General features: G+C 47.0%; 1 protein-coding gene across 1 annotated transcript in view; it reads right to left on the bottom strand.

Moving 5' to 3' along the window:
* Positions 1-62: 62 nt before the first annotated feature.
* The window catches only part of PYGL (glycogen phosphorylase L), a 35,736-nt gene continuing 18,527 nt past the window's right edge, over positions 63-17,271 (bottom strand). Inside the window, exons 6-20 of the mRNA XM_084793219.1 lie at positions 14,720-14,831; positions 13,917-13,999; positions 11,211-11,354; positions 10,655-10,747; positions 9,554-9,700; positions 8,846-9,009; positions 8,252-8,366; positions 7,427-7,528; positions 7,165-7,312; positions 6,942-7,000; positions 6,701-6,842; positions 5,209-5,416; positions 3,952-4,086; positions 3,510-3,576; positions 63-408 (exon numbers count right to left, since the gene is read on the bottom strand). Of these exons, the coding sequence (XP_084649345.1) occupies positions 235-408; positions 3,510-3,576; positions 3,952-4,086; positions 5,209-5,416; positions 6,701-6,842; positions 6,942-7,000; positions 7,165-7,312; positions 7,427-7,528; positions 8,252-8,366; positions 8,846-9,009; positions 9,554-9,700; positions 10,655-10,747; positions 11,211-11,354; positions 13,917-13,999; positions 14,720-14,831 (1,893 nt within the window). The 3' untranslated portion in view covers positions 63-234. The remainder of the gene's footprint in view (positions 409-3,509; positions 3,577-3,951; positions 4,087-5,208; positions 5,417-6,700; positions 6,843-6,941; positions 7,001-7,164; positions 7,313-7,426; positions 7,529-8,251; positions 8,367-8,845; positions 9,010-9,553; positions 9,701-10,654; positions 10,748-11,210; positions 11,355-13,916; positions 14,000-14,719; positions 14,832-17,271) is intronic.

Below are 17,271 nucleotides of genomic sequence, written 5' to 3'. Positions count from 1 at the left end.
ACAGTTCCAAGCAGTTTTCTGGCTGATTACTGTTGAGGAAAGTAATCCTACAAGGCTACTGATTGACAACTGGAAGCCGGCATTTTATTTTTAGCTCGAATACAGCCACACGTTTCCCCTTCCCAGAGACACTTAACTAATTATTCAGTAACAAAACAGAATCAGTGAAGCTGTAGAAACATTCAAGTTCACTAAGAAGCCACTCTTTTTTGGGAGACATTTCCCCATTACTGTTCACTTCCCATTGGCGTTGATCTCATTGCTGGACTCGTTGGAGAGGGAGATCTTCAGATCCGAAGGCTCCATGTTCCAGATGTCCTTGGCGTATTCCTTAATGGTTCGGTCACTGGAGAATTTCCCTGAGGCAGCTATGTTTTTGAGCACCATCGTGTTCCAGGCTTTTTGATTCTGTCAATAACATAAGCAATGCACAGTGCAGTGCCCGTGAGCCTGGCAAGCCTTGACAAACACTAAACCAGACCACTTCATAGAGGAATGACAGGGACAAACGAGAATGATGTATGGATGAGTTTGCTCTTGGCATCCAGCTAGGGCAGGCTATACTTTCTGCATATTCAGAGTATAGTTCTCTTAGGGATGAACAAGTGTTTTACATTTTCAAAGCATGGCATGGTGGTGGATGCTTGTAATCCCAGCCTTCAAGAAGGCTAAGGCAAGAAGATCTCAAGTTCAAAACCAGCCTGGGCTACATAGAGAAACCCTCTCTCTCAAGAGAGAGTAAAGGAAAGAGTGAGAGAGGGTGAGAAAGCAAGCCAGTGAGAACCACACCACAAACACAGTGCGGGGAGGGAGACAGTCGGGGACAGGGAGGGGGAAAGGAGACAGAAATCAGAGACAGGGACAAGGAGACAGGAAAGGGGACAGGGGAGACAGAGGGAGGAAGGGGGAGGGAGAGGAAGAAGGGAAAGAGGATGGGTAGGGGATAGGGGGAAGGGGCGCGTGCAAAATCTGTGGTGGGAATTCTCTAATTGGTTGTTTAGCATGTAAGCTATATTTTCCATGACCTAGTGACCTAGGCCTGGAGAGGTGGCTCAGTGGTTAAGGACACTTGTCTTTAGAGGACCTGAGTTCAGCTCAAAGCACCCCTACTGAGTAGCTCATAACTGCCTGTAACTCCAGTTCCAAGGGACCCAGTCACCTCCTCTGGCCTCCGTGGGCACCAGTACACACTTGGCATCCATGCACACAAGACACATAAATAAAATATGAATCTTAAAAGCAAGCTGAACGACCTCTCAGCTACAGGTGAAGAAAGGGACTGCTATTCACTGTCTGTGAGAGGACATGCAAAGAGATTTAACCTCTGACTCAAAAAGTTTGAGAAACAGTGACCATTAGCTAGCAACGCAGTGGAAAGCCTGGCTGACCCACTTAGCTCTTCTTGTTCCTTTTGAAGGCCTGTGCGTCATAGGTTTGTTCTGAGTCCCCACAGCCCCACTGGGGTTTCAAAACAGGCCGAACTAAGGACTTACTCTCAATCAAAAATATTTCAAAATCTTACATTTTTAAACAAAAGTATATAAAAATATATTTAGCTTACAGTTTCCCCGCACCCACACCCTTTGGATCTCTGTGAGGTTATTGGAAGTTATTCAAAGTTGTTAACACATTAGGAATTTTTTCTTTTTCTTTTTTTTCCCCCCTTTTTGGTTTATTGAGATAGGATTTCTCTGTGTAGCCCTGGCTGTCCTGGACTTTCTTTGTAAAGCAGGCTGGCCTTGAAGTCATAGAGATCCACCTGCCTCTGCCTTCCTGAGTGAGGGATTACAGGCGTGTGCAGCCACCATGCCCAGCCACATTAGGAAAAATTTAAAATAAGAATTAAACTACCATCATACCCTAAGCTATGCTGAAACAGAGCCTGACAGCCCACTGAGGCCTGAAGACTGCTACATAAAAAATAAAAACAACAGTGGAAATGGATAGCAAGTACACTTCCTAGCCACGCAGGTCATATTTCCCAACCCTCAGCGATGCAGTTACTGGCAAGAGTAGGAAGCTGCAATTTGTACTAGTGAACACACACAAATGAATGGAATGCTGCACTCCCAATGGGCATTCTTAGGATTTGGGCTTAATTTTAATGGAAGACCCGCTGTGTCTAACTGGCCTTGACATCGGTCCTTGCCCTTGCTCACTTTTTTTTCCCTTTCCCATTGTTATGGATTTCTATTTCTCCTGGCAGCTGATCTTCTTTCCTCTCAGTTCCTGGGTCTGCCTGGGCTGCTCTCACCCGTGTTCAGGAAGCGGCCAGTGAATCACTTAACTCCAGTGACGCTTTGCTGCTCACAGCTGTGAGCTTAAACCTAGGTTTATGCTCTGTTAGCAGATTCGTCTGACTCAACCTAGGAGATGAGGGTTGGCTGCGAAGCAGCACGAGCTTTGGAGGATCTCATTGAAAAACCCCCAGACTGTCGAGGGTAACGGCAGGTGCTGACCTGTCCCCATCACCTGCCTTGAGAAAGGGATGGAAAACAATGGAGTCTCAGCACTGAGCTGGCTCCTCTGGTAACCCTTCTGCGCTTTTATAAGACATGCCTGGAGGGCTAGTTGGTAAAGCATGACTGTACGTGGAAGCTTATTCACCTGGCTCTAGCTGGTTTTATAATCATATATTATACATTATACATTATAAACGTATTCAGTACATTTATATTCTAATCATCTGGCCTCACCACAAGGCTGGGGCCAGGGGAGAAATTTATTTTGCAAATTTCGAAGAACACCAGGTTGGTTCCTCTCCATCTAAACTGGGCCTTGGGCCTAGAATAATCTTGGTATAAATTTTCAAATATCAGTGGAGGATTCTACCCACCCCTGGGTATTGCTGTGAGAAGGGTATGAAACAGCAGCCTTGATGACTGGGTTAAGTTCTGGTTAAGAAACTGGAGTTACAGGGGGCAGAACATAGAGAGGCTCCTCGGGCCTCTGAGGCACATATCCTGAGCTTCTGGGACAGGCCTGCCACACAGTAGGTGCGGGATGAATACACATCAGCCACTATTTTCTCTTTAGAGTAATGTAAAAATCCTACAATTGTTATTGAAATTCCAGCCTCCAGATTCCAGCCTCTGGAATAGCCCTCCCCGTGTGTCTTGTAAACTAGAAAAAAAGTCAGATTTTGATCTGAACATCTGGAAAGTTCTCTCCTTTGCTTTCTATCTCTTCTTTATTTTCCCTTTGGTGGTACTGCGGGAGGGTTTGCTGGTACTTTGCTAGGTTTGACTGGTCAGTAGGGCCCTGTTATTTGGATTTCATAAAAACAAAACAACTAATGAGCTATAGCAAACTTTTTGTTTCGTTTTGTTTTTGAGATAAAGTTTCTCTGTGTGTAGCCCTTGCTGTCCTGGAACTTGATTGTAGACGTGGCTAGCCTCGAACTCACAGAGACCACCCACTGGCCTCTGCCTCCCAAGTGCTGGGACTGAAGGCGCAGGCCACCAGGCCCAGCTCATAGCAAAACTGTTTAAAATCCATGACATACTCACCATATACAGCTGACTGACTTTTTCTTGACACTTGACATAGGCTTCGTAGTCTGCAAAGACTTTGAATCTGTTTTTGTTTTTGCATGTGCGAAGTTGGAAGAAAAACAAACAGAAGAGCTTCATTAACAGGGAGTCCACTTGAACTTATCTTTGCTTACGTCAAGCGTGCCTGGCTTACCAGTAAGAACACTTACCTGTTAGGGGTTCCCTTATGCAAATACGTCATCATGTGCATGCGTGTGAGGGTTGAACATACCAGTGGAGAGAAGGAACACAAGATTTGAGTCTAATTCTCAAGCCTTAAGCATTTGCGAAGGATGCCCCACCCCCAAGCTTAGATAGCTAATCAGATCATAGGTCCGTGCTAAATTGCGAGTTGCTGCTAGTTAGAGAGGCTTGTGTCCCACTTTCATGCTCCAAATCATATCTTGTCGTAACTCACCTGTCATGATAAAATAACATGTTGATGATGTCCTTGAAGAGGTCAGGCTGATTGGGAGAAAAGAAGCCATTGTTGATTTGGTCGATGACGAGCTTCAGTTCTGGGAGGGCCTCGTAATATTCTTTTGCCTCATACCTGTCGCAAAGAGTGGGTGGGTGATGAGGGGAAAGGCCTTGCTATTGTGTCTGATGCACAGAACAGCAGATATCTCATTTGCTGTAAAATACACATAGAAACACCAGCATTTATGGAAATCATTATAGATTTTTAACCAGGGTATAAATTATCTTTCTAACTAGATTCTAATTGACCTCCTCCCAAGAGACTCTTTTTCCTTATAGTCAAAAGCATTAAGAATGGTAGATGATGAAGAGTCTAGGAAGATTTAGTTTAAAGCAGACTAGGGCTCAAAACAGCCTGGTGTTTTGGGAACTAGCTGTTTTCTTTGAACCCACAGATTCATAAAATTTGATGCTACTGAGTGAAACTTACTTCTAAGAGTCAGAACGTATATTTAACATCCTCTGAATTTCCTGGGGCTCCTTTGGGTTCTGGCTTGAACTCAGGTTAAGAAACTCAACTAGATATTAAACGAGAACACATGCTGCTGGGACACATCTCTGCTTACCCTCCGCTTTGTTTTGGTCCATCATTCAGAGGGTCTTGAAGCAGTGATTCTCAACCTTCCTAAAGCTGGGGCCCTTTAATGTAGCTTCTCATGTTGATGTGAGCCCCCAACCATAAAATTATTTCATTGCTACTTCATAACTGCAACTTTGCTACTGTCGTGAATAATAATGTAAATATCTTCATTTTCTGATGGTCTTAGGTGACCCCTATGAAAGGGTCATTCAAACTCAAAGGGGTTGTGACTCACGGGTTGAGAACCACTGTCTTAAAGGAGCACCAGGTATGGTTTAATGTGACAAAACACCCAATTCTATATTGCTTTGTTGTCTTTTGAGCAAAGTAAAAATCCCAGACCGAGGAAGCTGGATGGCTCACTGAGCTGCCGTGGCTGGCAACTATGGGCAACTTCTCCATGCACCTGCTCTAAGCATCCTTTAGTTACACTGGCTGGGTAGCTAAGGCTCCTACCCTGTGGCTAGGAGGTCCTGCCCTCTCATGGGAGATGTTCTGTCTCTACATCTCACGAGACCAGGTCTCAATGGGATGCCTGCATGAGGAGTAAACCCTTGGAGATAATGTCCCTTCGTGGGGGTCACCAACCAAGGGGGAGGGGAATGGCTCTCTTACCCTTTCTTGTCCAAGGCGGCCACATCGTCCACCCTCATGCCGAAGATGAACAGGTTCTCTTCCCCGGCTTCCTCTGCCATTTCCACATTGGCCCCATCCATCGTCCCGATGGTCAGGGCCCCATTCAGCATGAACTTCATGTTGCCTGTCCCGGAGGCTTCCGTGCCCGCAGTGGAGATCTGCTCCGACAGATCTGTGGCTGGAATGACTGAGAGCGGGCCATGTCAGTACGGTGCTTCTTCCTGCCTGGATCCTTACTCTAACGTGAGCATTGACCTAGCTGGCCTGTTGTTGATGCTGAATATGTGCGTACCCAGGTACGCCTCTAGTGGTAAAGAAGGGCGGCTCTCACTTTCTCCATGACCCAGGCAGCTACTGTGCCTATTTGGGATGCACTATGTACCTCCTGTTAAACCACGCTCTCCTGTTCTATAACTGTAAAAGAGAGTGTCTACTTGCTCTGAGCTATAAATGGGACATTATCTTTCTCCTCTCCATTTCTGTTTCTTCAGCTTTCTAAAACAATTGCAACCCCCTTGACTCTTTTTTTTTTTTCTGCTTTTGTTTGTTTGTTTGTTTTTTGGCAAGGGGCTGAATTGTCCCACTTCTTCTCATGCTCCTTTCACTGCCACCGCAACTGAGGTGCTTTGTGCCTGGGGATAGACATTCAAGCTCTGCCCCTACAGTCTGAGGCACACCCAGATCAGATCTGCCTGAACCTCCAAGCTCCTTCACCACACGGGTTTGCTTATTCTGAGAGCTTATTTGTGGATGTGATGTGTACTCATTTGTAATTTTAGGAACCTGGCTCTTTCCTCTTTATGCATTTAAGCAGTAACCCCACCGGACCCCAAAATGCCACATAGAGAAAGGTGACTTTCACTTTTTTTCCAATCTGGGAAGTAGGTGACTACACAGTTGGCAGTGACTGGTGGGTGACTTCTCTGCCAGTATGAGTTGTGAATAAACAAAGGTCCCAGTGGTAAAAAAAAAAAAAGGGACACTGGCTCCCTGCCTGCCCGCCCCTGTGTGGGAACTCTGTGTTTGATTCTTGAGTGCACATCTAAGCCTCGTGTTTTGGCAGGGTCATGTCTGTCCTCATTTGCTGTCACAACAGGAACAGATGACAGCCCTTCCTCCCATGCAGTGATCAGAGGGCCATCATCTGTGAGGGAGGCGGGAGCTGATGTTTGCTTGCAAAACCTGGCCTGGCAACTGATGACCTTTACTCCCTTTAGCAGAGGATCATGGCCAAACTCCAGCATCTCCACCATCCCAGGCTCCCCAGCTGGCGGAAGCAGGCACTTGCAAATGTGATCACGTGACACCCACCTCACAGGCCACTTGGGTCATCGTAGAAGCCGTCTTATTTTGCCTTCTAATGTGTTGATAGCTCCCTGGAGTCAACTGCCCCCTTTCCACTCAGAGCAAGCCCGGATCTTGCCCTGTCCCTCCCCTCCTCGCCCCCCATACCTTGCAGTGATGAGACTACCTTTTTCAGCCAGAGAGACTCTGTAGTTCTCCAAGAAGATGACTTTCAACTTGCTGCCGACCATGGGGTCATTGTTCACCACTTCCGCCACAGAGGTGATCAGCTTAATGATCATTTTGGCCATGTGGTATCCTGGGGCCGCCTTGGGGAAGAACAGCAAGGTGTGGAGAGGAGGCCCCATTGATGAGGGGAGGCACATAGCCAAGAGCCCGTAAGCCCCCATGAAATTCAGCCGACTTACTTTGCCGCCGATTATGACTGTCCTTGGCACAAAGAACTTCTTAGGGTCTTTCTTGATGCCTTAAAAAGATGGATACAGACGGGAAAGAAAGATGACCAGTGTGGAGGGGGTGGGGCCCACCTCGAGGGTACCGCTTCCACCCCTGAGAGGGGGCTCCAGGGTGGTGTGGGAGGGGCCGTGCTCCAGGGTGGTGTGGGAGGGGCCGTGCTCCAGGGAGACTCACGATTGTACATGGTGATCACGTGCAGGCAGTTCAGCAGCTGCCGCTTGTACTCGTGGATGCGCTTCACATGGACGTCAAACATGGAGGACGGGTTGATCTTCACCTTGTACTCCTTTTCCAGGAACTGGGAGAATTTCAACTTGTTTTCCTGCGGAGAGTGAACAGGCTAGAGCCCTCCTCGCTTGGAAGCGTTGGGTGTCTGCGTGGGCCCCAAAACCTCAGCTCCAAGGTGAGGGTGGGGACCGGTGCCTGGAGGTCTCACCTGTTTCACTTTGGCTATTTCCCGGAGGAAGATGTCATCATTCGTGAAGCTGTGGAGCTTTGTGAGCTGGCTCAGGTCTTTCACGTAGTCTTCTCCAATTTTCTGTCAATTTAAAGGGAAAGGTGATCTTAATTTGAGACAGCAATGAAACACATCATAGCAGGTTTTTAACCAGTGTGTGGTAAGTGGCTCTCACACCCAGCAGGTCACACTACGGTTTGTTTTCACTCACGAAAGAAGCCAGACATGCTGTGTGGGAAGAACTTTAAGTATAAGACATCTTCATACGTGGGTGACCAAGAACCCAGGTTCTGTTTTGTTTGTGAGCTTTGTTAGCCTTCATCACTAGCGGACACCCTACTCCATCTGTGTCACATAGATACTTTTGGCCACGACTAGCTGTGTTATTCGTGTGGCCCTTGTTCAAAATTGAAGAATTTCAAGATGGAGGGACGAAGGGATGGCTCAGTGGTTAAGAGCACAGACTGTTCTTGCAGGGGACCCAAGTTCGGTTCCCAGCACCCATTGGGGCAGGCTCACAACTGGCTGTAATTCCAGCTTCAGGAGATGTGACCCCTATCCTGGCCCCCAAGGGCACCTGCACCCACACTTACACTCCTTCCTTAAACACATAACTAAAAAATGAAACTCCAATAAAATCTAGATGTTCCTGCACAACCCCATGAGTCACTTTACTCAAGCCAGCTCTGCCACAAGTAGGATCTGCCGTCTCTCTCTCCCTTCATTTGCCTTCCCCTATTCCCACCCGCCCTCCCCCCCCCTCCCCGCCCTCCCCCCCCACTTCCGCCCAGCTACTCCTCTTACCTCCGCTATCAAGTCAGCCAGGCCTGGGTTGCAGAGTAAGAGCCAGCGCCTCGGGGTAATCCCGTTGGTTTTATTCTGGAACTTGTCTGGTTCAAGCTCACTGAAGTCCTTGAATCTGGAGATAAAAGCGACACGCCGCTGACTCTGGCTGAAACGGGCAGGTTCCTGAGTGCTGGGTAAAGTTCTGAGTTGTATTCAAGAAGCCAAGTGTGGGCTCAGAAAAATCAAATAAAGGTGAAGGGAGGTCTTGGCGGCAGCTATGACTGTCATTTTAAATAGAAGAGGTTCATTTGCAATTCAAAACAATTGCCCCAAATCTAGTCCCCTCCATCTGACATCCTGGCTGTGACACATATACCAAATTTCCCCGCCCCCCCCCACCCCAGCAGAATAGTTAGTTTTTGCTCATAAATCTATAATTAGGAAGGTACGAGGAAGAAGGCATTTGTGTCTGTCTTTTCTTTAAAGAAAACAGTTCTCTGTCTTTAAGACAATACTTGAAAGCATTTCCCAGGCTATTTCCCATCTGTAAGCAGAACCTGGTTAAGTAACGTGGATCTGGGTTAGGCCCACGGTTCCAGCATCATCACTCACACTTGTGTCTTCACGATGTCTGAGTGGATCTTTGCTACACCGTTCACTGCATGGCAGCCCACGATGCAGAGGTGGGCCATGTTGATCCTTTTGCCTCCTTCCTCTTCGATCAGAGACATCCTCCGCATGCGGTCGATGTCTTTAGGAAACAAAGCCACGATTCTCTAGGCAAAGGAAGACACAGATGGTGCTGGCCACTGGGGTTTTAAAGTAGCCCTGGGAGCCAGGGCACAGGCCTGTAATCCCAGCACTTGGGGAGGCAGAGGCGAGTGGATCTCTGTGAGTTCAAGGCCAGCCTTGGTCTACAAAGTCAGTCCAGGACAGCCAAGGCCACAAAGAGAAACCTTGTCTCAAAAAAACCGAAAACCACAAGAAGAAGAAGAAGGAGGAGGAGGAGGAGGATGAGAAGGAAAAGGAGAAGGAGAAGGAGAAGGAGAAGAAAAAGCAGCAGCAGCAGCAGCAGCATCCCTGGGATGCTACTCACGCCCTGAGCAAAATCTCTGAAGAAACCTTCCCAGAGAGGCAGAGCTAGTTGTGGAGATGCCAGCCCCCCATTTTACACGTTCAAGAACACGGGTTTAACAGGACCCCTCTCACACTTGAGCACTTTTACCAGTGACTAAAAGATGCCAAGGCCCCATTTAGGAAGGGAGCTCACTGTGGCCATGTGACATTACAGCCACGTTCTCCTGAGAGGTGAGGACTTACATCCAAATGCTTCTGATTGATCTCATAAATGATCTCCAAGTGTCGAGGCAGCAGCTTTTCCACCAGCTCCACTGGCCAGCGCTCCAGGGCCTCCGGGAGCACTGTGTGGTTGGTGTAGGCGAAGGTCTTCTTCGTGATCTCCCAGGCCTGCGGGAAGAGAGGGTCAGTGGCTGTCCCACCGGTGCACACCTCTGGAGAGCCAAGTGACTCTCAGGGCCCACTGTGTGCCACAGGTGTTTCTGAAGGTGCACAGTCAGGCACACCGGAGTCCGCCGAGTCTCCTAATGGTCCAGGTAATAGTATTATACTTTATTTTTTCGGGGAAGGAAAATATAAAACTGATGAGATTTTAGACAGTGCTGGGCGGTGGTGGCACACGCCTTTAATCCCAGCACTTGGGAGGCAGAGGCAGGCGGATCACTGTGAGTTCAAGGTGAGTCTGGTCTACAAAGTGAGTCCAGGACAGCCAAGGCTACACAGAGAGACCCTGTCTCGAAAACCCAAGGGGGGGAAAAAGATTTTAGACAGCATCCTGATAAGCTGCTCTACTGCCATCACTTGCCTTTTATTTGTTAAATATCAAATGCTCAAAGTAGGTGAATAAAACCTTAAGTACCATTTAGCAGGCACGAAATATGTTTACATTTCTGACTCCCAGCACCTCACGGCATGAGGACCTGAGTTTGATCCTAGCACTCACATAAAACAGCAAAAGCACTGGAGAGACAGAGGCAGGAGGATCCTAACCTATTTGATGAGCCTTTGTCTCAAAACACAAAATGGATGGCCCCTGAGAGACAACACCCAAGCTGGTCCTCTGGCCTCTACACACAAGCATGCGTCCATGTAAAATGCTGGCTCTCAAAGCTATAGGGGGGTGCTTTTAATTACCAGTCTTTCTGGTGATAGAAAATTTAATTTCACATTATTTGATTAAACAAAATATGTTCAACATGACATAATCCTTAAGGCAGCTACTGGCCTGTCTCCTGCTGCAGTGGCTTGCGTCTCCCTTAGCACTCATGTGAAATGCTAAGGACGGAGACATGTTAGCATCAGGGCCCAGATCTTCTCAATGGGTTAAAGACAAACAAACCAGACCTTGGACCAGGGCAGCTTTTCAATATCCACGAAAATCCTCATGAGCTCAGGGATGGCGAGCGCAGGGTGCGTGTCGTTCAGCTGAATGGCTACCTGGGTAGAGAAAAGACACGAATGTGAAGGTGACTGGTGGCCCAGCGTCTGGCTTCCTGTCCTCACAAACATCTGGAAGAAGCACTAAGCAAAACTCCCACCTCCTGGGAAACACTCGAGTAAAACATGTACTCTGCCTGCCTAATTCCTGAGCACTGGGAAAGGGTGAATCGGATGGAAATCCTCCCCTGTGGGCCTTACCTGTGGCTACACTCTGAACTAGGGGTTCTCAACCTGTGGGCCGGGACTCCCTTGGGGATTGAACAACCCTTTCACAGGGGTTGAATATCACGTATCCTGCATATCAGATACTTACATTATGATCCATAACAGTGGTAAAATTACAGTTATGAATAGCAACACAATAACTGTAGGGCTTGGCTGAGCGTCACCACAGCATGAGGAGCTGTATTACAGGGCTGCAGCGTTAAGGAGGGTGAGAGGCGCTGGTCTGCACACTCACCTGATCTGGAAAGGCTTCGAACACGGTTCCCACGCCTTCCTTGCAGCCGAACTTGGAGGCCTTGAAACGGCGGATGACATCCTGCAGGGTCGCAGCCACCACAAAGTACTCCTGTTTCAGCCTCAACTCTTTCCCTTCGAAAAACTTCAAGCCAGGAAAACTGAGTGAGAGTAGGTCACAGTGGGGCTGAGACACAAATGTGGTCAGGGTCCCCTGCCTGATGTCTGGGGAGAGGTGGCAGAGAGAATGAACAAGCATCAGCCTTTGCTCCCCTGGAAGCCTGTTGCACTGACAATCAAGGGCCCGTGTGTGTGTGTGTGTGTGTGTGTGTGTGTGTGTGTGTGTGTGTGTGTGTGTGTGTGTGTGTTCTGACAAAAGATAATGAGGCTAGGAGAGACAGTCTAACACTTTTTAAAAAAATATTACTTGATATAGTTTTATTTCTTTAAATATAATTTAATCCTGTGTGCCAGTGCCAGTGCACAGTCAAATGCACTACCCTCAGAGACCAGACAAGGGCATCGGATTCCCTGGAGTTGGAATTCCAGGTGGTATAACCTGATGGTGGGTAAGGGAACAAAACTCAGGTCCTCTGCAAGAGCAGTGCCCGGTGTTAACTGGTGAGCCATCTCTCCAGCCCAGTAGAGACATCTTCTGACGGTTGAGAAACAGTTTGGAGATCCAGCCAGAAGACTCAAGAAAAGCCAACTGTCGCCCTGGTAGTGAAGAGCCACGAGGCACTTTGGTTTATATATCAGAGCTCCCCCACTGGGACAGGGGATGCTCAGAAACTGGCAGCACTAACGCCTTTGAAAGTAGGGATACAGGTGGAGAGAAAAGATCATGCTAGAGCTGCCTAAGGGACAGCTGATCCTGGACCACCAGAGATCCTGCAGTTGAACCATCTCCTTTCTTAACTCAGACAGGAGCAGGATTTGTAGGAGATGGTAAGTCTCCAGTGGACGGGACAGTGAGGGCCGGGTGCCGATGATCTCCTATTGAAAAATGTGGCGAGTGGACAGTAAGTGAATGCTGACGTCTGAGTGTTGGCGGGCTTGAGTCTTCTCCCAATCAGAGTGCAGAACACAGACAGCTGCTCTTCATTCCACCGGCACCAACTGATCATTCACATGAACTGACCCGATCAAAACTACGCTGGACTTGTTGTCAGCAAAAATAAAACTCAATAGAAGTAGGATCTGTTCTGATCCAGGCGAACCATCAGGCCAGGATGCAAATGCTTTCGAGACACCCAAGGTCCCAGGAAAACTCGGCTCACAAATGCCAGTTCCCAGGAGGTCTGGGAGAACTACAGGAAATGGTGAGCCAATCCAGAACTGAGAGACGTGGGAGCCTAGAAACAATGACCTCAGATGGGAGATAAGCCCAAGCCCTCTGGGCGATGGGGAGGGACATGAATTTACACCTAGTGAATACTGAGGAGCCCAGGGAGATGGAGAAGTTTCTGTGACAGCAGTGAGCGGATGCGAGGAAACTAGCCTTATGTTTGTCTTTACTAGTGGGGGATCAAACAAACAATTGTGGGCATGGAAACATAAAGTAGAAATATCCTTATGCTGGTTTTCCTGAAGTTATAGTTTCATGGAAATGGGTGACTGCTTGCCTGTCCAAGCATCCATATGCTTGTTAAAAATCAAGGAAATTGTAATTTAGTCATTAAAATAAGATTGTCTGTGATGGTAATACCAATGAGACTTTCTAGATGGTAGAATTACATTTTCTAAAACTTTCTTCGGTTTATATAGCTTAATTTTTCCTGTTTTCTTTTTTGTTATTGTTATTGTTTTGTTTTGTTTTTAAGGCAGGGTTTCTTTATGTAGCCTTGGCTGTCCTGGACTCGATTTGTAGACCAGGCTGGCCTCAAACTCACAGAGATCCGCTGACCTCTGCCTCCCAAGTGCTGGGATTACAGGCATGTGCCACCATGCCTAGCTTGCTTAATTTTTTTTCTAATAGTACATATCACTATACAATTTACAATGAAGGTATTGTTCTAAGATAATAAAAAGCACCACGACCCTGCCTATGATGAGAACTTATTAATCTAGAGGATTGGTCAAGTCCTGGCAATAAAAGTATCTGTCTTTAATAGTGAGGAGAGCAATTTCTTTAAAAATTTTAAGTTATAGTAGTTTGGAAATATGGATAATCTAGCCTTGATTTGGGTCCTAAAGATGAGTCAGAATTTGTGAGATAAACACAGAGGGTCACAGTTGTGCCTGCAAGGGCTCAGTGGGGGTGGGAAAGAACAGGGTGGTCAGCCCGCCAGTGCCCTTGGACCCTCAGTGCTGGGCAAGGTCACTTCGCTATTGGTCAGAGCTGTGTCTACCACGCATGGCATCAGAAGTCTCTCAGTGCCTCAGGCAGGGTACACAGAGACTAGGAAGGGGATCTCCCCAATTCTAACTTTGCCAATCCGACACAAAGTTGGTCTCTCTTAGCATTACATTCATCTTTTATGTCTAGATTCTGTTTTGAAATGCATTTATGGGTCTTCCCAATTGATGGGGCCACTAGTCAAAGCAAACTACCAATCTGATCTCATGAATTGTACAAATTTGTTTCCCTTACTTGACTGGGAGGGGGAAAGACAGAAGGGACACAGCTTATTCTGCCCATGTGTTTCAGAGGTTACTGGAGAAGCTCTGGGAAGTAAGCTGTCCAAACTGGCCCTGCATCACTCACATTATCATTGGGGTAGAGCACTCTGGAGATATTCTCAGCCAGGTTCCGGTCCAGCACAGCCTGGATGTAGTCTCCAACATTAACTGAAAGGAATGTAGAGAAACAGTACATAGACAGGCAGGCCCCTGTTGGAGCACGTCCTTTGATCTCATCCAATGTCCTGACAAGCACAATTCTTAAGATTTCTAAAAATCTAAGAGTCTCAATAAACTTTTAACACTTTTAAGAGTTCAAGGCCAGAATGAAGTCTGGCTTTTAAAAAATGTGTTGTGCCCCACGCCCACACTAGGTGGCAGTTGGGAGAGCTAGCCCTGAGGTCAAGTGAGCGGGAGAGCTGGCCCTGTCCCTCACTAGCTGCAGCCATGTATCTCGCCTAGGAGATGAGTGGAATTGGAGTGCATGATGTGAAATTCACAAAGAATCAATAAAAAGTTTTTTTTAAACCTTAAAAAAAAAGTCTTCCATACTTATAGCAAAAAATAATAGTTTAGCCAGGCATGGTGGCATATGTTTTCAATCTCAGCACTGGGGAGGCAGAGGCAAGCAGTCTCTGTGTGTTCAAGGCCAACCTGGTCTACAAAGTGAGGTCCAGACCAGCTAAGGCTACATTGTGACATCCTATCTCAAAAACTAATGATGATGATGGTGATGATGATGATGATGATGATGATGATAACCTTCTCCCTTACTAAAGATCAAAGATCAGAAACTCAAGGCTTTCTTTTTTTTAAACCCCAGTTCATCTCTAACCAGACATCAAGATGCAAAGCATACAAAGAAGACAGAGACTAGGCTGTACGTACAGTCTTGGAGGTTAAAGTCATTTGGTGCTCGTGCTGACCAGAGGCGCATAGTGTTCACAGTATTGTTCATATACCCAGGCACGGGGGTGTCATAGGGCAAAGCCAGGACGACCTGAGGGATTAAACATCAGCAGTTACTCACAGAGTATGATGATGCAAGTTGAACAGCAGCTGGGGCTGCAATGGAATTCTATTCCTGGCTGTATCACACACTCAGATTGTGTAAGTTAGGACCAAGAAGTGTGTCTCAGGACTCGAGGGAGTATGGGAGGTCACTGGATTGCTGGTCCCTCAGAGCATTTCTATGTTGAGTTCTTGCTCTGACGTAGGGACACTGGATGGGACTTAGGAGGTAGAAATGGGTTTGAGGTACTAAACGTGTATAAGCAGCGTGATGCACATGAGTGTGGCCCACTGAAGGGCGGCAGCTGTCATGCTCTGTGTAGGTCACTCAACCATCTGAAGTCAAAGATGCTGAAAAAAAATCAATAGAACAGAAAAGTGATGGAGGTACATCCCCCATGGCATTTAAAATGTTGTGCTAGCCAGCTTTTTTGATGTTGCAAAGAGCGATTTTAGTGACTCTAATCATGATCTGCCAAGTCAGGCGATAATTAGCTGAGCTGGGTTCAAGATACCAGCCTTGAAAAATCTAGCACCATCTTTGTGACAGCCATTCAGGTAGAAAGACAGGGAAGTGAATTATTTCACAGCGCACTTAAAGCTCATGTGAAAAATGACCCATTTTCATTCCTTGTGTCATCAAAGGCCAAGGAAGGATAATGACAGAATGATCGTATGGAAGGATAGGATACTTCATTTGGTCCAGCCCACTCACTGTGACCTGGATGTAATAAATCATTCTTACTTGAGTATCTTTCACAAGGATGCAAGGTCTCTGCAGATTTTTACATTTTTTAAGCAAACTGTCACCAATCAGGAGGTCATTTGTAGATTAGGAATGACTCTGGGTTTAAACAAGACTTGTCCCTCTGCTCCTTCCAGCATTACAGAGGCAGTCCAAGGAACACGCAGTTCAGATCTCCTTTCAGGGGCTTCAGAGAGAACATGTTTGCCCCAGTGCCCCCATAGCTCGCCCAAGGCTGCGTGTCATCTCTGGGATGCTCCAACATGTTCAGAACACTACAGCATTTCCAACAGGTCTGCTTTAGTCCCTGGGCATGGCCACTTGCTGCAGTGGCCGCAGTGCTGCAGCCCGTTTTCAAGAACCCTTCCTTCTCCTTCATAGGTGGCACCTCTGCACCGTGGCGACCTCCCACTTCTTCCTGCTGATTTTGTTTTTCCTCCCCCTCCCCCCCCCACCACTAGCACAGCTCATACTCTCAGGCATCCACTTCCCTGCAGACCTGAATTACGTAATAGCAAGCCACCAAACAGCTCCGCTTGCTGGGAGTCATCGCCTGCGTGCTCAGAGCGTGTCTGGCCTCATGCTCTCTGACCTCACCAGCCACAAATGTGGGGCTGATCCAGGCGATGACTCTCTCATCCATAAAGTCCTACAAGGCTCTGGTGAGCTCGTGTATGCCATCTCTGGCACATAACCTGGTTTCTCTAGACACAGAAGCAAGTAGGTTCTATTCGAATTTCTGCATTCGCTGTGAGACTATCCAGAGGTGCTTTGTGGAAACAAGCTGGCCCGTCAGCAGGTGCCATAGTCCAGATGGAATGCTTCTGACACTGATTATGTAAGCTGATAATTTTGCATAGATCAGAAGCTAATGAAATTGCAGGCATAAAACTCTATACCACATACCAGTTAATGCCAAATACATGTACAGTTTCTTGAGAGTGGATTAGCTGGTCTGTTTACATTTCACATGGCAGCATTTGTGACCAAATGCAACTTAGACTGTGGCCAGATATTTAACCAATATGAAAACCAAAAGAAAATAAGCAAAGCAGGGACTTAGCTTCATTTTTTAAAGTCTTGTTTTCCTAAACTTTGAATATCTCCTTAAGGATTAGCAAAATAAACCAGTAGTTACAAAAAGAAGTCAGCCAGAAGCCAGGTATGGGAAAGCAGGTCACGACATTCCACATGTAAGGGCAATATTTCAGTTGGTTTTCCCTAGGGTTTTGAAGAGCACCCAAGATAACAACCATCCCGAGACCACCCTTATTAAGCAAATATATCAAGTGAAGCTTTGCTGATTGGACAAGACAGCCCAAAAGAGGACAGGATCATTTACCAGAAAATATGCTGCCAAGGAATCATAGATGCCACCAGACAGTGACAAGGCCACGTACAAGGTGGGACAAAGACTCATTCCAGAGGAAGTGCCCTTGAAGGAACAGCAGCACCGCTGACCTGGCACGGTACCCTGGCTGTGAGATCAGCTGAAGCCTTCCTTGGTCATCTTTTGAAAACTACAGTACTACAACATACATTGATGGAGTGAGAAAAAGCATTGAAAATTACTCTGCCTTGGTATCAAGAACTTTCCTAAAATCTGAGAGCTAAGCATCCAGAGGGCTAATTGTGTGAGGTACTACGGAGCTGGCTAATCTCAGCAAGCTGATTGCAAAAAAGA

Source organism: Acomys minous (genome assembly GCF_964271855.1).
Source record: "Acomys minous genome assembly, chromosome: 8".
NCBI classification, from domain to species: Eukaryota; Metazoa; Chordata; class Mammalia; order Rodentia; family Muridae; genus Acomys; species Acomys minous.
This window is presented reverse-complemented; position numbering and strand designations above follow the sequence as displayed.